The sequence below is a fragment of the Eleutherodactylus coqui genome, chromosome 7 (assembly GCF_035609145.1).
Source record: "Eleutherodactylus coqui strain aEleCoq1 chromosome 7, aEleCoq1.hap1, whole genome shotgun sequence".
NCBI classification, from domain to species: domain Eukaryota; kingdom Metazoa; phylum Chordata; class Amphibia; order Anura; family Eleutherodactylidae; genus Eleutherodactylus; species Eleutherodactylus coqui.
In genome coordinates this window covers 100015869-100038826 of record NC_089843.1, presented here as the reverse complement: position 1 = coordinate 100038826, position 22958 = coordinate 100015869, and the positions used below count along the sequence as shown (strand labels likewise).

General features: G+C 45.1%; 1 protein-coding gene across 1 annotated transcript; it reads right to left on the bottom strand.

The window, feature by feature from the left end:
* Positions 1–350: 350 nt before the first annotated feature.
* LOC136572668 (caspase-3-like) lies at positions 351–22145 on the bottom strand. The gene is made up of 7 exons (XM_066573473.1): positions 21969–22145; positions 11085–11180; positions 7503–7633; positions 5658–5786; positions 4535–4710; positions 4312–4432; positions 351–1077 (listed from the first exon to the last, which is right to left on the bottom strand). Exons 2-7 carry the CDS (start codon positions 11156–11158, stop codon positions 851–853), a joined length of 858 nt encoding a protein of 285 aa, XP_066429570.1. The 5' UTR covers positions 11159–11180; positions 21969–22145; the 3' UTR covers positions 351–850.
* Positions 22146–22958: the final 813 nt, after the last annotated feature.

Here is a 22958-nt window from a genome sequence, read left to right as displayed (position 1 = left end):
GGACCCTGGTCAAACCTCTAAAAATCAACCCCAATCATAACTGGCCGGTTCCCCCACGTCAGTGGTGCAAAGGATTCCCCTTGTTGCAATTGCTGTAGTAATAATCTGAGATGTGTTGTGTGCCAGGACTAGCAGACTCGCCTGGCATCACATGAAATAGGCAATGTGCTCATCTATGGCCACGCTGGCTCTAAAATTAGCAATTACAATTTGCTAGTCGGAAACGTAGCATTACTTAGAATTCAAGTCCACAGTTTGTATACACACAGACTTTGGAGTGCTGAGCCCTTATGCACAATAATACGGTAATAATTAAGACATTCACACAAGTCATTGGTGCAAGCATCAGGTACATTTCAGCGTCACACGGTGCTAAAGACGTGTCACAGACAGTGATTTTTTATTAAAATGAATATACCAGGCCTACAGGAAGAAGTTGTACATTTTTCCCTGCACGGTGCAAAGTATCAGCAGTTCAAGTTTGTCAAAAAAGATCAAGTATGATTATCGCTACAACTAGCTTGTATTCCCTGATGCTAGAACAAATCAATGTGGCTTTGCCTGGTAGAAAACACATCAAAAATTTTGTTTCACAATATTTAAAAAAAGGTCTATTTTACTTGTAAAATATGAAAAACATGCATGTTTAACAAAGTGCACCATACACGATCTACAGAGCTCTCTTCACCATTCCCTTTTACATAAACATGAAACCCATTCTTGGTGCCACCAGGCCTCGCTGCATGCAGTTGTTGGCATGTACAACTCTTGCTCATACTTGTCTGTACGGAATGAAAGGACATTACATTCTGGGGTTACAACATGCCGACAATAGCAGATTCTTCTTGCCTTATGGAAAGTACAGCGCCTTTGTGAGCATTGACACCACGCAGGGGATCTGTTTCTTCGCATGAAATTCTATTTGAGTGGAGCAGGATTCAAATTCCAAGGCCACCATATGGTTAACACACGTCAGGATCTGCACAAGTTCCAGGTTTTTGCCATGCAATTTAAGCATTTCACATAGCGCCTGAATGAACCAGGAGCCATTCACTGTATTTCTCCAGGAATAATAACCTAGGAAGGAATGAAAATAATAAAATATAAAGTGAATGATACGCATGCCACGGCAAAGTGTAGCATAATGCTTGGGCCGGTATTTTCATTATGTTTTGTGAAACCAGCGCTGCTTCCATCCTTCATGCAGAAAACTCTATAGGGATGAAAACCGGGATGGAGCCATAAGGCCAACTTCATACGGGAGAGCGTGATATGAGGCCCAAGAACTACAGCCCCATATCGCGCTCCCCACCATGTGAATTCCCTGCGGACGCAAGGCATTTATGTCAAAACAGCCTCACATCATTTCGGGGATGTAGGTATCCTCCGCCACAGCTTTTTAATGGAGAACATTGTGAGCAGCTAGCGATGCTGCCGCCGGCCCCAATTGAAAACAATGGCCTCTGATGAGAGCATGCTGGGAGATATAATATCTCAAGCGATTTTCTCACCCCCTGTGAAGGCAGCCTAAGGGTAAGTTTACACGTTAAGGAAATACTGCAGAATTTCCACAGCGGCAAATTCCATATCCAAAACAGAGTCAAAATTTGCACCATCAATGCAGATGTTTACTTAAAATCAGCAGATTTCAGAGGAGGCCGCGCTCCCACTCATCTCTGAAGTCTTTGCGCTCTTGGCAATTTCTTGCCTGGGCACCCTCCAATGAGAGCAGCGCTGCTAGTCACGTCCACATCACTTGACCAGCACTGCTACGGTCAATAGAGGCCGCCGGGTGCTCAGTGGGAGAAGCACAGTATCTTCTGAAATTAGCACCGATGGTGCGGATTTTCACTCTGTCTTTTGCAGAAATGCTATGGATTTTGCCAAGGAAAATCTGCATCATTTCCGCTGTGTGTAAACATACCCTAAAGGGAGAATTCATGAGACATAGATCTCTGGTCTCCTCCTCACATAGTTTCCATCCCTGCCCTTCTTCTACACTAGATAGAGAAACGCCAAACAGTTTTCAGCACAGGGGATGGAAGCAGCCTAACTTTCATGAGAGCTCTAAGGAACAGCGATGTAAAGAAATGGAAGTAAATGTGTGAAGACCAAACACAAGATTAGATTGTATACGCCTCCAGATACATTAAACAACCACTTTAAAGTTTGGCCAATCTTAAATAGTGAGATTCTAGATAAGGCCTGCAGCACCCAAACGGGTCGGAGCCCGGAGCGGAATCCGACGCTGTCCGCGGCCGCATGTACTGTCATTATCTGTATTGCGGATGGTCCTGATGGCAAGCCATCAGACATGCGCAGTGCAGAATTTTTACATTTTTATCTCCCGTGCTGCTGCTAAGCGATGGCGTGGAAACCGCAACCTTTCTGCAATGTTAATTGCAGAAGGGCAGCGGGTGGATAGCTTTTATTGACTTCAATGGAAGCTGTCCATGCGGAATCCGCACTAAAATAGAGCATGCTGCGATTTTCCTCCGCTCGTGGAAATCGCAATTCGAAAGATTACTTTTACATAGCATGTAACGACCGCGGATTCCGCAATGCAAAGCCCATTCACGTGCCACCGGGCTAAAAATTGTTTAGCACGGACTTTGTATACAATAAAATAGCATGTGTAAATGTAGTAGTACAGGTGCACAGAAGTAATGTGTCATGTGTGGCAGTTATGTTTTCTGTCTTCCAGGATAGGTAATTACTGTATATCTTCACAAAAATGGAAAAAAAATATACATTTGAAAGAATTAGTAAGATACAGTGCTTTCCACATTATCAAATGTTAGATTTTTTCCGCACACTTTTTTGTGGCTTGTAAACAAACACCACGATTTTTTTTTCCACTAAAGAGAATCCTGTGGAGAGGAAAAAAAAAAATAAAAAAATAAAATAAAATCACCATAGCTAGAGCTTGAAAAACCCATCACAGACTCTAGATACGCACCAAAAATGAAGGGGAAGGGGGGAAGGGCACCCAGAGCATGCTGTACCTTGCAAAAAACACCATGGACCCAAAGAATTGAGCAAATGTGAGGGGAAAAAAAACACCACTACAAAAACAGTAGCAATGTTTTGAGGGATTTTAGCATTTTACAGCAAACGTTTGGATGGTGTGTTTTGCGCACGCATAAAGCACACTTATAAAAGAACCAATGGGTTCTTATAGAAGCTTTCATATGTGAGGAATTAGTAGCACAAAATGCCACGCACCTTAAAAAAAAGAAGAAGGAAGAGTTCTATCTTTGGTGCATGTTTTGCCGGAGATTCCATTGAGCAATGGGATGAAGGCAACCTCTGAAGGAATTTTCGGAGAAGGGCTTGAAATAGAAGCCCTACCCCGAAAAAAGCCCTAGCTGCATGAAAAAGTAATTTAAAAAATACATCACCTAAAAGCGCTATCAATGGGGCGGCACCTGCGCCTGCCCCACAGAAAGCAATGGGAGAAGATCACAGCTGTGGCAGGGGATTCTGTCATCCCCACGGACAGTCCACTCATCACTGAACACTGTGACAGTGCTGTCACAGTGTTCAGTGGCGAGGGGACCTTCATGGAGCAGCTGCACTCCTCCAAGCACAGCTGCCCCAGTGAACAGGCAAAGTTTTTTTTTTGTCTATCGATTTAATTCATTTGTATACATGCTTGAGAAAGGCTAAAGCAGTTAGCCGAAACGCGTTGCACATGACTGTGGGTCTCATGGTACTCTGTACCAATAAATTAGAACCTGTGTCATTTATACCCTGGACATGGACGGCACTATCATACAATAATTAAAGGTGTTGTACCAGTATTACAAGTTGTGGTCAGTTGGGTCTCACTGCCGAGTCCCCCACCGATTCTGGGATCGGGAGTCCTATGTCCTCCCTGCTGCAGGGTTGCTTTTCTAACCTCTTGGGACGTCACAGAGAATGGAGCACTGGCCGAGCATTCTATTCAATGGGGCTGACAGAAGTAGCCAAGAGCTTGCTACTTGGCTGCCTCCGCAGTCAAATTGAAAATTAATGGAGTGGCAGCATGCTTGCACCACAGTTGCTCCACTTATTCTTTCACACTGCGGGGAGTGCAGTAAAGATCACAGGGGACACAGAACCCCAATTATCGGGATTAGTGGGGGTCTCAGCAGTGAGAGCCCCACTGATTTGCAAGTTATTCTCTATCCTGTGGATAGATACCTTGTAATTCTGGTTTTAGCCTTTCTGAAGGGTGTGCACACTTCTATAACTGGAGTATGCAATCTTTTCTATTACTTCTTATTGTCACTATAACTACAAAAATAAGATTATGGTAAAGCTTTGTACCTGGGACTGTTGAGTAGGCATAAAGGAAATCAGCTTCCACAGGGATTCTGTAGGTTTCTTCAGAGGATTCACCGCCACCGTCTGTCTCAACTCCTGGGTCCAGATCAGTCCCTCTGCAAGCCTTAGGGGAACAGAATTATCAAACATTTAGCAAAACGCCATGAAATCATATGTATATTGTGAGGAATTAAATGGCCCGTAATCATATCCCATATGAAGTTACCTGGATGAAGAATAATTTTGGCTTGCCCACCAAGGTCTTGCATCTGTCACCACGAAAAAGACCTGTCAAAGTCTTAATAGGCAGACAGTCGTCCACTCCGTACAGCTTACCATCCTCTCCGTGACTCAAAAGGGCACACACAAATGAAGCTCTGTTACTGTGGTCATCCTCCGATACTGCACACAAAATATTAATATATCATTAGAGAGTTAAAATAACAAAAAAAGATGGCCAGACAAATTATACATCTCACGTGTAATAAAATTATTTCAACGGTGTTCTCTCATGAAAAAAAATAATCCCCAATAGTTAAATACAGCCCACAATTAAACATATCTACGGTAATTAGAATGATGTACAATAGAAAAACATGTACAACATGGGACCCGAGTTGTAGCCAAAGGCTGTCACTACATGAATGCCACAAGATGCCCTAATCTAAAAAAAAAAAAAAACATGAAGCATGAATGACATGATTGCTTTATTCTGTGCATTATTACAATTACAAAAGGTAGCAAACATCTTCTTCAAGTTCAGATGCCGCGGCAGTCCCATTGAAAGTAAATGGACCGCTGGTGCGCTTCATTCAGTTTTCCCCTCACTGCAGGGAGGTGAGGTGGCTGTGCAGGGAAGAGGACAGAGAAACCCCCCCCCCCCCTTCTTAAAATTGGCAGATGTCTCTGTGGTGTGGCCCCCACCTGTCCGCAACCTATCCTCCATCATGTGCAGTGACAGAGGATACACCCCCCCTCTGTTAATCACTTAGATATTTAGAATAGGGCTACATGGTGACATGTGTCATGCCACAAAAAATTAGTGCGACTTTCTGCCACACAACTGTTTCACAGCTGCAAATTTGCAGTTAAAAAAACCTGCTAAATCGCAGGAAGGTTGCAAGCAAGTTGTAGTCATATGAGACTTACATTGATGTCTATGGTGGAAAAGTTACATAAAACTAAAATCTTAGTGATTTGGATTTTCTGTAATTGTCTTGTAGCAGCCACAAAACAAACGATGCAACGTTGTTATCTATACGCCGTACGACAATGTGTCACCGTGTAGCTCTAGAGGAAGTAATACGATAAAAATTCAATGAAAAAAAAACAAAAAAACCATGGCTTACTTTTTTTAAGGCGCCCAAAAATATCAGTACACTTCTGATCATTGTAAACTTCGACCTTGTAGCCCATGGATTTGAAGGTGTTGTAGAGTCTTGATGCATCCAAATCAGTTCCATTCCGCATTCCCATATCTGGAGACAAAAGCCAGTTTAGCTTGAAACAAACCTTTAAGCAGCAGGATTAAAAACACTGGTCAACAAATCAAAAACATTTTTCTGCATCTGCTTTGAAAACAGGTTGGTTTAACTAATTTTGGGGCGCTGAATTCAGTGGAAGAATCAGATTCTATCACATCACATTTCTAAGATACATAGCACTATTACATAGACAATAATACAGTATTGCCAAATATTGTCTGGTTTTAAATACCAAAAAAAAAAAACCACTCAGAACTCAATAATGTTTTTCTGGTAATGGATTTGTGATTGAAACTCAAAAAAATATCTATATGCTGAGGTAAGAATGAAGAGAAGAGCTTCATGCAGATTACAACACACACTAAACAGAAGTACAGATAGGCTCATGTCGGTAACCTTCCTGCTCAACTACATTGTTCTGCCATCTAGTGACCATTTTTAGAACTTCATCCACTGTGTATTACATTCAAATAAAGAGTTTAGCTTGGTCACCGATTGAATTTTATATAAATAATTCACCAGAAAATGAGAACAAACACAAAAACCCTTTTTTTTTTTTTAAAAATTGAAAAAAAAAAAAATCTAACTTGCATAAAAACCTTACGTGATACGTCATTTCTAGAGGTGAATTTAGATTCTACACCAAAAAATCCATAAAAATTGATATATAGCACACCAGACGCAAAAATGTTGTTGAGCAGTGTAATTATACACAAAATAAATGTATTACAGATAATGTAGGACTATGTTGAATGTTCTTAATGAACAATAAAGGGGTTTTCCAGACAAAAGCAGCTGTCAGTGCCGGGATACACCAGTGTCATTGAAATGAGAGCTGCAGCTGCAATTACAAGCTCCAGCCACTACACAAGGGTTGGAGTAGTGGCTTCGGCTCTACCCTAGTGTATTCCGGCACTGATAGCCGACGCTGCCAGGAAAACCCCTCTAGCTTAGTCTTTCACATTGATGGCCACATTGAACCAAAAGCTGCGCCTGAACTTAGAATTGCCATAATAGTCTTGCCCACAGGTAATATTTCATTTATACGGTATGGTGAAGCGTGTAAAAGAGGAGGGGAAAAATAAAGCGGAATTTCTCTGATCCATAGATCTATAAGATACAGGAGGCACATATGTAGTTTTTCTGTATAATGGTCAATTAGTACCGTATATACCGGCGTATAAGGCGACGGGGCGTATAAGACGACCCCCCAACTTTCACCTTATACGCCGGTATTACAATGGAGAAAAAAAAAATCATTACTCACCTCCCCCGGCGTTCTGTCGCGCTCCGGCAGGATGTCATTGAATAGTGTGATTGGCTGAAGCCACGTGTGTTTTAGCCAATCACAGCCATTCAATGCTGTCATTGAATAGCTGTACCGGCTGACGGCGTGTGTATTAGCTTTCTGGAAGCGGGGATTTCAAGCCCCGCATTCAGAAAGCAATGCTGCGCCGGGGATGAGGAGCGAGCGACATCCTGCCGGAGCGCGACAGAACGCCGGGGGAGGTGAGTAATGATTTTTTTTTTTTACACTTTTTTTTTTGTATTACCGGCGCATAAGACGACCCCCGACTGCAGAGCAGATTTTTCGGGGTTCAAAAGTCGTCTTATACGCCGGTATATACGGTAAATGTTATTTTTGGTAATGCAGGTAAGCATAGTGGTAGAAAATGGGATTTACTATAAACTAGTTACACATCATCTTACGTGTGGAGGGATGAAAGTTCTTGTTATTGATGATGACGCACAATCCCATCTCTGGGTAGTCCATCTTGTAGGAGAATAGATGAGAAAGCTTCGATGATTTGTCTTTTACTGCACCAGCTTTTAGACTTACCCTACAAAATAAAGATAAAAGCAATACAGAAGTGTTTATAACGTTACATAATTTATATTTAAGGACGCATTATTAATAAATCAACTCTCCAAGCTTGTTATTCCCCCAGTAAAAAAAAATAAAAATTACTGGTTGGGGGAAGGGGGGGGGGGGGGGGGAGATGGTGAAAACTGAGCCCAAGTAATACCCAATCACTTCTCACTCAGCCCATGACCATCCAAGAGATACAAAACCACAGAACAGAAATCCCTCTTCCCAGCAACTCATCACTCAGACTAATGGAAGGGGCTTCAAAGTGGGGAATCCCTCTAGGACCACCATATAATAGGAAGGTCTCTCTAATGCATGAGGTTTTGCAATGTTATAATCATCTCAGTCCCTAGGATTGTGTGGTACGCCATGAAAAGAACGCAGTTTTTAGCCGAAGTGTATTTTTATTTCATAACAAAAGCAATTTTTTTATTATATACTGAATCTCACCCGATTCCTTGCTGTTCCCATTCCAATAGTGCCAGGACCTTTGTCATTCCCTACTCCCTGCAGCAGCAACGACGTTATAATAACAGGGACATGAGACTACCACGGCCAATCAACAGCTCGCTTCAACAATGAATTAGCTGCAGCGGTCACCTGTCCCTGTGTGGGGACATAATCGCTTCAACAAGCAGACAGTAGAGAGTGACAGGGGACCAGCCGAGTATACCTTCCTTTAGGTTTCTACAGCAAGGGAAGTACTTTTTCCATTTTTTCCCCCCGGATAATCCCTTTAACCCCTTAACGCTACAGGACAACCAGCTACGTCAGAGTATGTATGAAGGGAGATCGCAGGGCAATCTCGCCCCATACAACGCGGGTGCCAGCTGTTTCTTACAGCGGGCACCCACCTGCAACAGCTCCAATCTGCCGCACCGCTCATCGGAGCTGGTAACCCTTTAAAGCCTCCATCAATTCTGACATCATCATTTAAATGCCGTAATCGAAGTTTGGCGATCCCGTATGGCTCCCGTGATGAGATCGTGCAACGCGCTCACAATATGCAAGAGGATGCATGAAACACTGAGCGTTTCAGTTTTTAAAAAAGGAACATTTGGAACTCTTTAGCCTGAATAGCCATTTAAATCAGGGCGTTTGTTTGCCGTGCACAAATGAACATGGCCTACGTACGCAGAGAATACACCAATGCGCACACAAAAAAAGCCTCGTACATAGCACAAATACATTGTGCTGAGCTGTGTGCTAAAAACGCCCGTGTGAATCCACCCTCAGTGTTAGTTTTTCTTTATAGAATATTATGCCCATCACTTGCATATAGTCCAAGCATCAGATTATGCTACATCACAATGACTTACTAGTCACAGCTGACCTCATATCGACATTTTGGGACTAGGCCCTGTTGGAACTTATATATCTACTAGTAATTATTACAAAATTATAGTAGCAGTGTTTCTGGTGGCACATCACACACACAGTAGCTTGATTATCACACAAGACAAACACAGCTTGGCTCCTCCCACAGCAGTGACATCACCACAGGTCCTTCAGCCCTCCGGATCTCTGTGGTGGGGGTAGGTCAGTGTGTTCTGTCAGGACTGCTGAGTTGTGTCTGACATAATAGCAGTTTAGTTATATTCTCATTTTGTTATTTTTGTCCTCCCCTTTTCAAGAGCCCCAACTGTGTTGTTCTTCTGTCGGTCAGACTTTGTGTTTTATATATGTAGGACCTTCAATGACATCACCAGGGGGTAGAGTGATGACATCAGCAGGGGTGCAGCATAAGAAACACACACACACACACACACTCCTTAGTAGTTTGATGGGAGCATATAGCTACTTCCTCAAATCAGTCAACAGGCAAATGATGGATACATGCAAGGCAAAAATATTTCTAATAAAAAGCATTAGTGGTCAAATGCCACCAACAAAGCAGAAGCTAATCATCAACTATTTTGTTTTTTGCCTATTGATTGAGGAAGGAGCTATATGCTCCCAAACGCGCCTCTGTCTCGGATAAGGAGATTAGATTATGCATTCTGCCTTGTTGTGAAGGACACTGCTACCTCCACTAGGGAGCACATTCTTGTTTGGTTTACTTGTAATTGAAGGCTTTTTGTAATCATTTTTTATTCAAAATTTATGATTGATTTCTATGCTTGTATTGTTTTCTAGGGCACTGCAGACTGGAGGACTGAAATCATCATTAATAAGCGTCGGGTTGTTTTTCAGCTCCTTCCCTAGCTTGCTCCCCTGTTGTGAACGCACATTCACTGGCTTTCTACTGAGGGCTGCATGATAGTGCCAGAGGATGGTGGAGCAGATCAGAACAGAGAAGACAGAAAGCTGCTACTACTACAGAGGGCTGTAATTCACTGTAATTTTCTGCTCTTATCAGCACAGAAGTGGAACAGGACCAGCAACTACTCAGAGGATGGAAAGATAGTGGGCGTGGTTATTCTACACAGCCTCTAGAAGAGAAATGAGGAGGGGGGAGCCTAGTGTGTTCATTAGAGAGACCAACTGATCAGTGCTGGGAACGCCCTTGAGCCAGAGACTTGTATGTAGGAGATCTCACAAACAAAGCATGATGCTTTCTAAATGCATAAGAAGGAAAACTCAATGCAAAAAAAAAAAAAACTAACAACACAACACATAACTGCACCATTCTTTCTGCAGGAACTTCGAAAGATATGTGTATTGGTTTTTCATGCATAGGGGTTTATATAGCCTTTAAAAGTGTCCCTTCAGTCCCAGACAAACCAAGATGAACACACTGCTTCTCTGACTATGGCTGCCTGTCCACGGGTGTTGCGGTATCCTGCGGGAGAGATCCGCCACGGAATACTGCTGCCCGGGAGCAGGGGCCGGCAGACAGATCTCCGCTGTCAGCCTATCTGATAGATAGGCTGACCGCAGAGAATGACGGTAAATTTGCAGCATGATGCGAATTGCCGCCTGCAAGCAGAGAATTGCAACGATTCTCCGCTCGTGGACAGGGGGAGGGGGAGCGCTCTCCATAGCAATGCTACAGAGAGCTTTCACTGCGTTCCCCGCGGCCGGATTATCACCGTGGGTAAGGCAATTCAAACCCGCCTGTGGACAGGCAGCCTGTGTGATGCAATGTGTCCAAGGAAGTACAGGCCATTTTGACTGGCCAGTGATGCTCATATGCACAGAGCAGCGTGTAAGGTCTTAAGCTTACTGTCACCTTAAATTAAGACAGATTTTCAGTTCCACTGTTTATTATGTATACTGACCATCTGCTTTGAAAATGCCCAATCCCCCCCCCCCCCAAGAAAGCCACTTTTCAATGCAATCTTGAGTGGCAGTCCTAAAGAGATTTCCCTGTATAGATTTATTTTGTTCTATACTATTATATTATTGTGCATTATGGGGAACTGGGTCCTATAATATATATGATGAAAAGGCATTACTGAAATAATGAACATAATACTTACTGGAGGCCAGATACAAATGATCCAGCATCAGTATTGTCTTCTCTTTTGCGGGTACCATTCTGGGTATCTGCCATTCTGTCTCTTCCTTCTTTAAGCCTGTAAGAATAAGTCATATTCAAATTTGTGATTTCTGTAATATGGTGTGCATATACATTAACCCTTTCCAATCCACTGTCTGACATCTAAAGACATTCTGATTGAAGGCTGTACAGCTCTGATGTCGCAAGACGTCCGGCAGGGCATTCTTACTGTATATTACTGGACGCTCTGTTGTCGGGGGCCTCTCCAGCATGTCACATACCACTGTACTGGCTCTAGCCAGCAGATGGCGCCATTGTATAATGGCAGAAAGAGAAAGCCCCGTAGGAAACCCTGAATCCAAAACTGGATTGCAAAGGGTTAATAAATGAATGAACATACTACACATTGATATATACCTTGTAACGACATGGGTTAATTTGAGTATCTGGCATGGCTCTGCCTTGTCGGCATGACAAACTCGGACATGGAATCCGTAGCAATTCCTCATGAAATAAGTGCCCACTTATCTGCATGGGATTCTGAGCTGTAGTCTATACAGCATATGAAATCTGTGTCCCTGCTTGATGCAGATCGCACATCAGGATGTCCATGTGTGCATTAGTCTCATACTAGTAGGCTAACGAGTGTACAGATTGACAGCCAGTGTAATATTTCTACTGTAATCTGCATAAATGCTAGAAGGTTCCTCTACTGAACCGACCAGCAGCGTCTATGCCGATGACTTCATCTTTATGAGGTAATGTGCCACAACGGTCCTCCTCTACCTCCAGGGATGCTGAGCTCAGGGTATTATATATAACCACATCGTCCCTCCCAGCACCTCCGCTACGCTCGATGCAATTATACAAGTACATTCACATACACAATATGCGGTAAAGTAAAATATCTATTCATTGTGAAATTACATATTGACCGAAATATTCTAATAACTTTTTTAAGACCTCCTATTCTTGTATAGTAATTTGATGCACTTTTGCCTATATACATCCATATATCCAATTATATGTTTTTAAAGGTGACCTTTTCTGAAAAAATATTGAAATAATTAAAATTGTTTGTTTTTAGGCAAAAGTGCATCAAATTAGGATACAAAAATAGGAGGTTGTATAAAAAAAAAAAAAAGCTATAACCCTAGTATTTACACTCATGTGAATGAGCCCTAACAATACATACATGTCCTGCAGTTGCAGGGCGTAAAAACACAGCAGGCCGGTTATTAACGTGTTAAAGGGAAGCGGTCATGTAATATACAGTCCCCAGTGAGAGCAGCGGAAAGTAGTGGCAGACAGGCTGATTTCAGTGAGGAGTCATTTACAGTGTAATGAACCGGGGGTTTTAAGAACTTGCAGCATGTTTCTGCAGCTCCCAGCAAGAGAGTAGTCCAGATTATTCACGAGGACCCAGTAGCCCCGCCTGTCGGACCCGACCCAGTCTTCTAGCCATTATACCGCCTACTGAGAAAACTGTCATAAGCACGTCTCTCACTACTTTATTCTTTAGGAGGCCAGCATCAGCTATGAGTCAGGTTCCCTTTAAAGTAAAGGCCTAAAGTCCTTTCAAGGGTTAAAAAAAAAGACATATATATATATATATATATATATATCTATAAAAAACACACATTTTTCCCCTTTTTTCTGGGGTTATGATGCCCCCAAAGTTTTTTTCCCCCTTAAATACTACTACACCAGCTGAATCCACATAGCAAGAGCTGCAGCTGCTGGCACACTTGCTCACAAGCAGCCAAATATTTAGACAGCTGTGGGGCCGCGTGCAGGAGTGATTTTTTTCAGAGAAGAACATATTGTCCATTGCAGTAGCTGGGTATTGGATATGGGCAGGGTCATTGCTCTCCCGAGCCAAGAGAGCAGCATGCCATCCTGAAGGTGGTTCTAAGCTGTCACCAACACAAGAGCACAAGAGAATGTCGTCTGGACATTAACCTTTTGTATAGAAAGGTTTTTCAAGGGGGGTTGGGCAACTTTCTAATGTAATCACCTGCTTGCGATCTTTTTCCGTGCGGATGATACGCTGTTCATCCACGTACATCCGTGCGGAGAAACGATCACGTCCACGACCGTCCGCAAACACTCGCAATTTGTTTTGTGATGAATTTCAGGTCTTCCATGGCAGAAATCCGCTTGCGGAATCCGTCCCGTTCGTGTGGAGGCGGCCTCACCAAGAGGTCCATATGGTAGTATCTGTCACACTGATTAGTAATAAGTCTGCTGTGTGTATCTGTGCAGTAGTTTTGGAGAAACTTACATTTATCATCTTTACCGTCCACACATCGATGACGACAGGAAGTAGTCCTTGATATTTATGAGCTGCAGCTAGCCACGCCCACTCTGCCTTTCAGCCACTGATTGGCTGCCATCTGCCTATTAGGCCAGTGACACACTACGGTATTTCGGCTCTGGGTTTGCGTTGGTATTTTTGAAGTGCATCTTGGCCTTACCACAAGTCTCCTGACCCAAACTGTGAGCATCATAGGAATGCATGATGCTCAGAGTAGAGGTCAGGGGACCCGCGGTCCGACTGAGTCGCACTTCCGTAACACTATTTAAATTGACTTTTTTAATTAACGGTTAGCAGGGCCTTATTTTGGGGCAGGGCTTATATTTCAAGCATCCTCAAAAAGCCTGAAAAATCATTTTGCATCCTCAAAAATTCTGGAAAATCATGCTATGTCTTATTTTCAGGGAAACAGGGTACTAATAAAATGAAAGTTTCTCCCAAACTACTGCACAGATACAAACAGCAGACACATCTCTGTAATCAGTGTGACTATCACCTTGCTATACCCTGGCCTCCCTTGGCTCAAATAGCATAGTATATATACCTGTACTACACAGAGGAGACCCCCAGAGTGTGACAAGCAATCAGGTGAGGAGGGCATGGAAAGGAAAAATGTGTTTTTGCCAGAGTTGCCCTTTAAATGTGAAGGCAACTGCTAGGGCATCACCAAGGCACGTGACATGGTGCGCAGATACAGATATAAACCATGCACCTTACTGCCGGCTGCTTAGTTCTATGTGTAATTATGTTGTATGGATCCAGGGAAGAGCGCCCCCAGTCATGGAGTAAGGGCACTTTAAGGTCGTATTCACATAGCGGATTTCAATGTTGAATTGATGTGCAATTCATGCCAATTCTGCAGCAATCTCACATGAACCACTGATTGTAATGGAAATCTGAGCTGTGAGATTAATTTCTGGGGAAGGATGTAAAAGCAGATGATGGCGACTCCCACTGCACTGGCTTTACAACCAGGACATGGAAGGCATCTGAAAGGTGTTCTCCACTAAGATTTAAAGGGGTTTGCCAGGGAGATACTACCGATAACCTATCATGAGGATACAAAGCCAAAACCCACAGTGACATAGTTTTACCGCCAATGGGTGCACTTTTCAAGTTCATTATTACTGGCTACACGGTTTTGTTGGTAAAGCTGCCAAAATTGTGCCGCTGTTAACAATCAGCCTGACAACTGTAATGCTGCGTGATAAACCAGCGGTGTGATTGTGAGCGGCACGGAGGCAGCGGAGTGTGGCCGGACCCTGTAATCATGTTGGTTTGGCTGTACAGAAAGCTGTAAAACATAAGGGCGCCCTGGGCCTTGTAGTGTAAACAGTCCCACGCCTTACAAGCCGGACAGTTTTCTTACTCAGCCTCTTCGCCTGGACCAGCGCCATGGTGTGTATAAACAGTGTCCACACCCTGCAAGAAAAGGCCTCGTAGATCTACAGGCTACTCTACACAAGTAGTTCAGACTATAAGCCCTGTATATACACAACTCATGCGAGTGACCGCTGGAGGCCGGGACACTGGAAAAACAAGTCCGACCAACACCCCTGTATTCATCTGTTCAGATGAACAAATACAACGTATACCTCTAGCATTCACAGAATGGGCTAAGGCAAAACCCCTGCAGATGCGCATCTCACTTCTCCACCCCTGGGTCCTCTATCGAATGGTTAAAGCTTTCGGCCAATTTGTAGTAGAATTGGACAGAGGGCGGGAAAAAGTAAAAAAAAAAAAAAAAAAAAAGGAAAAAGAAGAACATACCACGTTAAACCACCACCTTGCTGACCCAGAGGTCTAGAGCCGCTGCTCCGGTCCTCCACAAACTACAGCAGTGAGGTTTCCATACAGACACGGCTGCTGCAACCAATCACTAGTGTCCACTTGTATCCCACTAAGGCCAGTGATTGGCTGCAGCAGTCACCTGTGTATATGGAAACATCATCACTGCAAGCCAAGAAAACAAGGACTGGTGATGAGGACAGGAGTGGCGGTACAAAACAGACAAGGAATCAGAGTGCTGGATAAAACATCCCCCCCCCCCGCCCCCCCCAATTCCTGTCCTCTATGCAATTTCACTACAATTCAGACAACCCCTTTAATGCAGGCCCACTGCTCCTGTCTTCAAGCTGTGAAGAGGACAAACGGGATACAAGGGATAGGCTGCAGAAGATGAAATGAAAGGCAGGAAAGCTTCACAACTCAAAGTACATTACTGGAGAAAGTAATTGGCAGCGGCTACACGGACATTCACATAATCAGTGCTTGAGAGCAAAGTCTGAACCATAAAGGACTGGTGAAAAGGGAGAACATGCAAAACACACTGCGAACAGGTGATACAGTAGCCCATTACATTCCAGGCAGCAGGTACAGCACTATATAACCCTGTTTAATACGCTCTCTTTATAGCTACAGCTACCTTTACACAAGAAAACTATTGGTGAGCGATTTTAATCAATAGTTCTGTATAAATGCATGACGCGAGAGGGTAAAGAGCGAGAAATCGCTCGTTAGTCACTTCATTTCAGCTCACTGAAACAAAGCAACTAACCAGACACTTCTCACTCAGTAACGACCGTTCACATTGAATGGAAGCAGGCAGCCGAAACAGGTCCCCAACGCGCTCCGCCTCAGTTTACTGAACGACTGTCGCTCCTGTGTGAAAGCATAGCAGCGACAGTCAACCCATGTAAAAGTACCCCAACACATTACACGCTGGTATTCTTAATGCACTTGAACAACAGTCTAAAGGACAGTAAGATGATCACAATCTGTGGGGAAAACTAACAGATAGTGGGTACTGGTGCATCTGGTCTCCACCGGAAGAATGGGTGGAGACATGGATTGGGCGAGTTCAGAGGCAGGTGAGTGCAACAACTGAGGATTGGTTGATGTACGCAACCAGGGCGTCTCCCATCAGCACTCCTGGAGAGCCGCTGTAACCATTTTCCCCTGAGCTTCTTGGGCCGCTATCAGTATTCCCCTGGCGGACTGCCCCCTTCACTCCCAACCACGCTCTGAATGTTTCCACCGCTCCCCCATCCTCTCCCCTCCGACCTCCTGTCACGCATGTAGCAGTTCTGCCTTCTCCGCCACTGACAATGTCCCCAGCGTGCTCCTTAATCTTCCCTCCGGCCTCCTGTCACACATCCCGCTGTTCTGCCTACTCGGTTCTCGGCTCCACCGCTGACACTTTTCCCAGCGTGCTCCTTCATCTCTCCCTTTGGCCTCCTGTCACGCATGCCGCTGTTTTCCCTTGTCACCTCCCGGCTGGGAAGTCGAGTCAGCGCTGAGGCACCTTCGGCTGCAGAAGGACCATCTGCTGGGGTCCGCAGAGAAGCTCTGGCTCCTCGTCAGCCAATCCAGAGCTTTGGGGGGACGTTAACAAGGCGTGACCTGTAACTCTGCAGGTCTCCAGCCATTCATGTGTTGGAGACAAGATGCACCAGTACCTAGAAAGTATTCACTTTTGATGTAGCACCACCACAGGAAAAAAAGGCCATTACATCAACAATAATGACACTGTACATTAATAGGGGTTTTCTAGGATAAATGGGGATATCAAAGTTGTTTTAAAAAAAAATAAATAAAAATAATCATGTTTCCCATGTTACAAAATAACAAATAGGCATACTCACCTCTCCTGCTACCCCGCTATGTCCAGTACCGCTGTTCCAGGTCCTTGAGATGTAATGTTACAAGATGTCACAGACTGACTGCAGTCTGTAAACAAACACCAGGCATGGGGGACCTAGCAGTGGCGCAGGGCATGCAGAGAGCTGAGAGGAGAGTATATGATTGTTATTTTGTTGCATGGCGTACATGATTTAAAATAAAAAAAAACACATCTTAAACAACCCCCTTCAAGCTATTGATAAATGGAATGGAGCTTGTAGTACCATTCCAGGCCACTATGCAATGTATGGAGCTGTCCCAATTCCAGTGCACAGCGGCTCCTGGGGGTCATCAATAGCAAAATCCTGGAAAATCCCTTTTAAAGGGGCTTTTCAAATAAACAAGGGGTGGCAGCAGGGGTCATCTGTAGCAATGGGGGGTGCAGATACTCCCCCACACGCTCTATCGGGCCTCCGGTCTTCTTGACAAGCGCTGCAGTGGTCATATGGATTGTTTATTCATGTGACTGCAGCAGCTAATAGAGGGCCCAATGGGGACATCGCTGATGATGCCTCGTAAACCTGCCTGGGGCTTCTACATTAGGCAAGTTTACAGGACGACAGCAGGCTTTCTGGCCGAGTGACGTCACCTGTTAGACGGAGCGGTGTCCGACCGCCAGGGTAGCAGGGAGGATATATATTTCATAGAATTTTGAGCACATGAGGCCCAAAACCATATAAAAGAATTAACTTGGAAAACCCTATTAAAAGATCATTTGGTCACATAGTCATGACGATTGCTTCATGTAAATTGACAATTGCAGAGTTCCTATGTGAAAGGACCTTTAAGGCTTAGAACTTAAAGGAATATCTTGGGATACTATGTATACTCTTTGTCCAAAAATAATAAATCAAGCCCCTAGGAGGAGTTGTTTTACTGCAAAACTCGGCAGGCAGTTACATCTCAGGCAGATAATTAGCGTTGTGGCGTGGTTAGATGAACGGTCTTCTATGGGCAGCATAATCAACATCCTCCACTTCCTGCGTTCAGTCTTGTTATAGCTGTTACTAGTGACCGACTTCACAGGACAACCAGCTCTGGGGGTATTGTCAACACAAAATGTCATTTAAGGGCTTATGCCCACGACCATCACGAGATACACCGGCGCTTTTCCAACAATTGTAGGCAAACTGCGGCCGCTGCTGATCGTGGAATATCGCGTGGTTTTCTGCTGTCTCTATCAAGGCTATATTGAAGAAGACCTCCTGCGGTGTAAATCCACGGAAAATAGAACATGCCGGGTTTTTTTTTTTACCACTTGCATAAATCCACGGTAACATAACGCATGGTCACATTGGATGGCAGAAAAGCTATTAGGTTCAATAGAACCTTATAGCAGCGGAATTCCTGCGTGGATTTACGCCGCAGGAACCGCAGTAAAAATCCTTTTGTGCGCATTAGCCCTTAGATAAATAAAGGGACTTGCACTTTTGCTAGTTATCATGTTGGCTATCATACTGATATAAGTTGTCTCAAAGTGTAGCGATTATTTAAATTACCTACCTAGTTGACAGTATGAACAAATAAGTGACTGTGATCACCCTGTCCGGCTATCACACAGCAGAGAGAGTGGCTGTGGCAAAGGCACCGTGTGTCAGGGTGTGTGTGTGTTGACCTCCTCTTCTGCTTGGGTCGAGCTTGTTGACCACTAGACACCTCTACAATGCAACCAAACACGTTATTGAATGCAAAAATGCCCGCCCGTATCACATCTTGTATCCAAGCTAGAGGCGGTACAACAGGGTACTAGAGCCTCCATGCCTGCCTGTATCACATCTTGTATCCAAGCTAGAGGCGGTACAACAGGGTAGTAGAGTCTCCATGCCCGCCCGTATCACATCTTGTAGCCAAGCTAGAGGTGGTCTAACAGGGTACTAGAGCCTCCATGCCCGCCTGTATCACATCTTGTATCCAAGCTAGAGGCGGTACAACAGGGTACTAGAGCCTCCATGCCTGCCTGTATCACATCTTGTATCCAAGCTAGATGCGACCCAATAGGGTACTAGGGCCTCCATGCCCGCCTGTATCACATCTTGTATCCAAGCTAGAGGCGGTACAACAGGGTACTAGAGCCTCCATGCCCGCCTGTATCACATCTTGTATCCAAGCTAGATGCGACCCAACAGGGTACTAGAGCCTCCATGCCCGCCTGTATCACATTTTGGATGCCTCTAGCTTGGATACAACAGGGGTCAGTTTTCCACAATAAATTCTCCTTTAGCTCTGATAGTGTAATCATTTACTTATATAATTGCTACAATCACACATAGAATGCTCCACTCGATTCCGACAACTTCTTCTAGGGAATTGTATTAACATTTTTCATACCAGCGTTCCCTATCACTTTCTGTTTTGATTGTGGAGTGAGAACAGGTTGTCCTTCTGCACTTGACATGGGGAAGTGTGATAGGTCATCATTGTGCAATGACAACAGGAAGCTGCTGGGGCCAGTGTGAAATCAATTAGGGTACACTAAAGGCCCGTCTACATGCAACGATTATCGCTGAAAATTCGTCCAAACAGCTGAATATGAGTGATAATTGTTACGTGTAAATGCTGCCATCCGGCACTTTTCATTTGAACAATGGATTTCAGTCCGCACAAAATCCATTGTTCAAGACTTGCAGGACCGCTGGCTTTTCGTGCAGTATGAAAGCACCCAGCACAGCGCTGAGAGGGAATCAGACAAGAAGTCAGTGAGCAGCCGGTGGGACTATCAGCGTAAACGCTCTCCACGAGTGCTGCTGACCTTAGCGGTGATGGCGGCGCTCGTACAGTTGTTTCACAGACCGCCGGCCCGTGTAAGAGGCATTTAGTCCGGCTTCACATAAGCCATAATACACTTACGCCGGTGTAGTTCGCCTGCTTGGGTGTTTTTTAGCGAATACAAAGGCACCCTGCATTTGCGCGCACAAATCACTTTCATTTTGTGTGTATATACACGCCGCAAATATGCAGGTTTCCTACGTACTCGCAGCGCATTTACACAAGCCCATTGATTTCAGGGGGCTCTTGCACAAAATAAAGCTGGTCATGTATTTTTTCATGCGACTAAAATGCGCACACAATACGCGCATGTGACCGAACCCATTGAAAGCAATAGGTTTTATTGAGTATGTATCACACCCGCAAACCTTGTTCACGTAAATACATCTGTGTGAATGAGCCCTAAGTTCGATCTCACACAGACGACTGAAATCAAGCGGCGCTTTCTAAGTCATTGTACAGCGTTTTTTAACGCACTCCGTCATTGGGGTGGGAGATGAGCTATGTTAAAAAGCGTTTAAACACACAAAATAAGAGCAGGTGGCGCTAAAAAAAACCCGCATTTTTAAACGCTAGTCTGCAAGTTCCCATTGGAATCAATGGGAGCATTTTACTGTGACACTAAACGCTGTACGTAGCAGAAGTGATGCGGATTTCCATATCAAGAACAGTCAAAACCTGCACCACTGATTCAGATTTTGACTCGAAACCAACTGCAGCCCATGTCAGTGTGCTGCTCCTCTCAGCCACTGCTACCAAGAGCTGCGGCCGCCAGTCAGTAGATGTGGAATTGGGTGCGTCACCTGAAGGGCGGCCCCGGCGCTCAGTAGTGGTTACCTGGTGAGGGATGTGAAGTCAAAATCTGCACCACTAGTGCGGATTTTGACTCTGCTTTTGATGCGGAAATGCTGCGGATTATTTCGGCTACATGTGAATGGATCCTAAAAGGCATGTTATACAATACTGGCAGTTCCAGCACTGAGTGCGGACCCTGCAGCCCTCCAGAACACAAAGATAAAGGTACACACCTCCCATCTTCTTCTAAGCAACAAAGTGTCAAGGCAGAGCCGTCCTGATTCCCATAAGCAGAGACTTCAGATGCTTTCATAGGAAACTCCACTCTGTAACAAGTGCTGATGAAGGTTTCCCCGAGCCCCGTGACACAACTTGATCAGACTTGAAATCATGAATCATCAAGAAGTCAGCAAGCGGACTGGAAACACAAAGCCAAAGACTGCGCAGACAAAGAGGGACAAGGCGATCCCTGGGCACATAAGGACCGCACAGCCCCTGTCCCTGCTGGGCCACAGACAGGTCACATGGGGCCACTTTATCCCCCCCATTACCTCAATCATCCCCCTAAGCGGCTCCTACATAACTAGGCTCATACAGGATGGAGGGGGACCTTCCTTCTAGTATATATCAGTACAGGGGACCGCAGGGTGACACACAGGCAATAGTACCCTGTTTCCCTGAAAATAAGACATACCCTGAAAATAAGACATAGCAGGATGGTACATCCTTGTGTGCCTCCACAACCTGGAACCATGTCCCCAGAGCATGCCACCTCCACCATGCCCCCTCTGGAGCGCCCGCTGGCACATCATACTCACCGCTACATACTGATAGGCTCATTTGGAATCTAGATAGTGAGTGCCAACAGGGCGATGAGTGATGGCACCCTGTACTGCGCTGCGGAATATGTTGGCGCCATATAAATAAGTTATACTTTATGATTTTATCACTAGAAGAATTCTGTAGACACACAGACAGCATAGAGAAGTATGCCTCAATGGGCACCGCGCCAGGAATACAGGCTTATGGGGCATCCTGTGGCTTGTAGTTCTCCAGCAGTTCCCCTATAGCAGGAGAACTACAAGCCTCAGCATGCCCCATAAGCCAACAACAGTCCACTAAACTACAGAGCTCCAACCTCACTACTAGAACTTCTAGCATTGCAGCGCTGCTGGGAGTGGTAGCCACAAAGGAGGCGCTCCACAGCTGGAGAACTACAAGTCCCATGATGCTCTGTAGGCTAGTTGTACCGGCTGCTAGTCGGGCTCTATACGGCACACTATTCTCTATATACTGCCGGCTTACCTCCGTTACTTCCGCCTCGTCCAGCTGCTTTCTTCTTTTTGTCTGCTTGTGGGCTGCACGCACTGCTGTACTCAGCCACAGGGGCGGGGCCTCTCCACAGGGACGCCTCCTATTGGCTGAGATCCCACATAACAACAGCTCGCCTGCTCCCCGCACTCGGTCCCGTTCAGCACGGGGGGTCGCGGTTATATTGGAGCTCCTGTACTCGTCCGTACAACGCTAGTAACTGGTGACGTTACGGGCTCCAGCCAATGGCTGACGAGCACCGCAGCGCCTTGTTTCTAAGGCAGCGCTTCAAACTCCGGTATCATGTGCGGAAATAACGGGCGCGGTCTAATATGGAATGTCCAAAATACATTTTAACCGCCGTTCTGAGTGCAGCGCTGCCGTAATAACCATGGGGGAAACCACTTGTCTTCCGTTTCGCTGAAGTTATAAACATGAGGCAACGACTGCACGTAAAATAACGACGCCCGGTGCTCGAGATTGATTGGCTGCGGAGCTTTGGAGACTGAGGTAGATTGATCAATCACGTGAGACGCTAGTGGCGGGAATTTGAACTGGGTGCCGGGCAGATCTCTCGCGCTGTTCTAGTGAGTGATGACGTCATGAGGGATATGTGATGTCAGTTCATTAAAAATGAGAGTCCAATATACATATTTCTTTCTGGGCTGACTGAGCTCAGTGTAGTGAGCAGCTTAGTTCCATATTGCAGTTTGTGATCACCCCTCTATAAAAAGAGTGGTATGGTCCTAAACAAGGGGCCAGATTTTCTCAGGGTCAAAGCGGGACAGAGGAGTGTGGTCAGGGACGGGACAGAGGAGTGTGGTCATGGGCGGGACAGAGGAGTGTGGTCATGGGTGGGACAGAGGAGTGTGGTCAGGGATGGGACAGAGGAGTGTGGTCAGGGGCGGGACAGAGGAGTGTGGTCAGGGGCGGGACAGAGGAGTGTGGTCAGGGGCGGGACAGAGGAGTGTGGTCAGGGGCGGG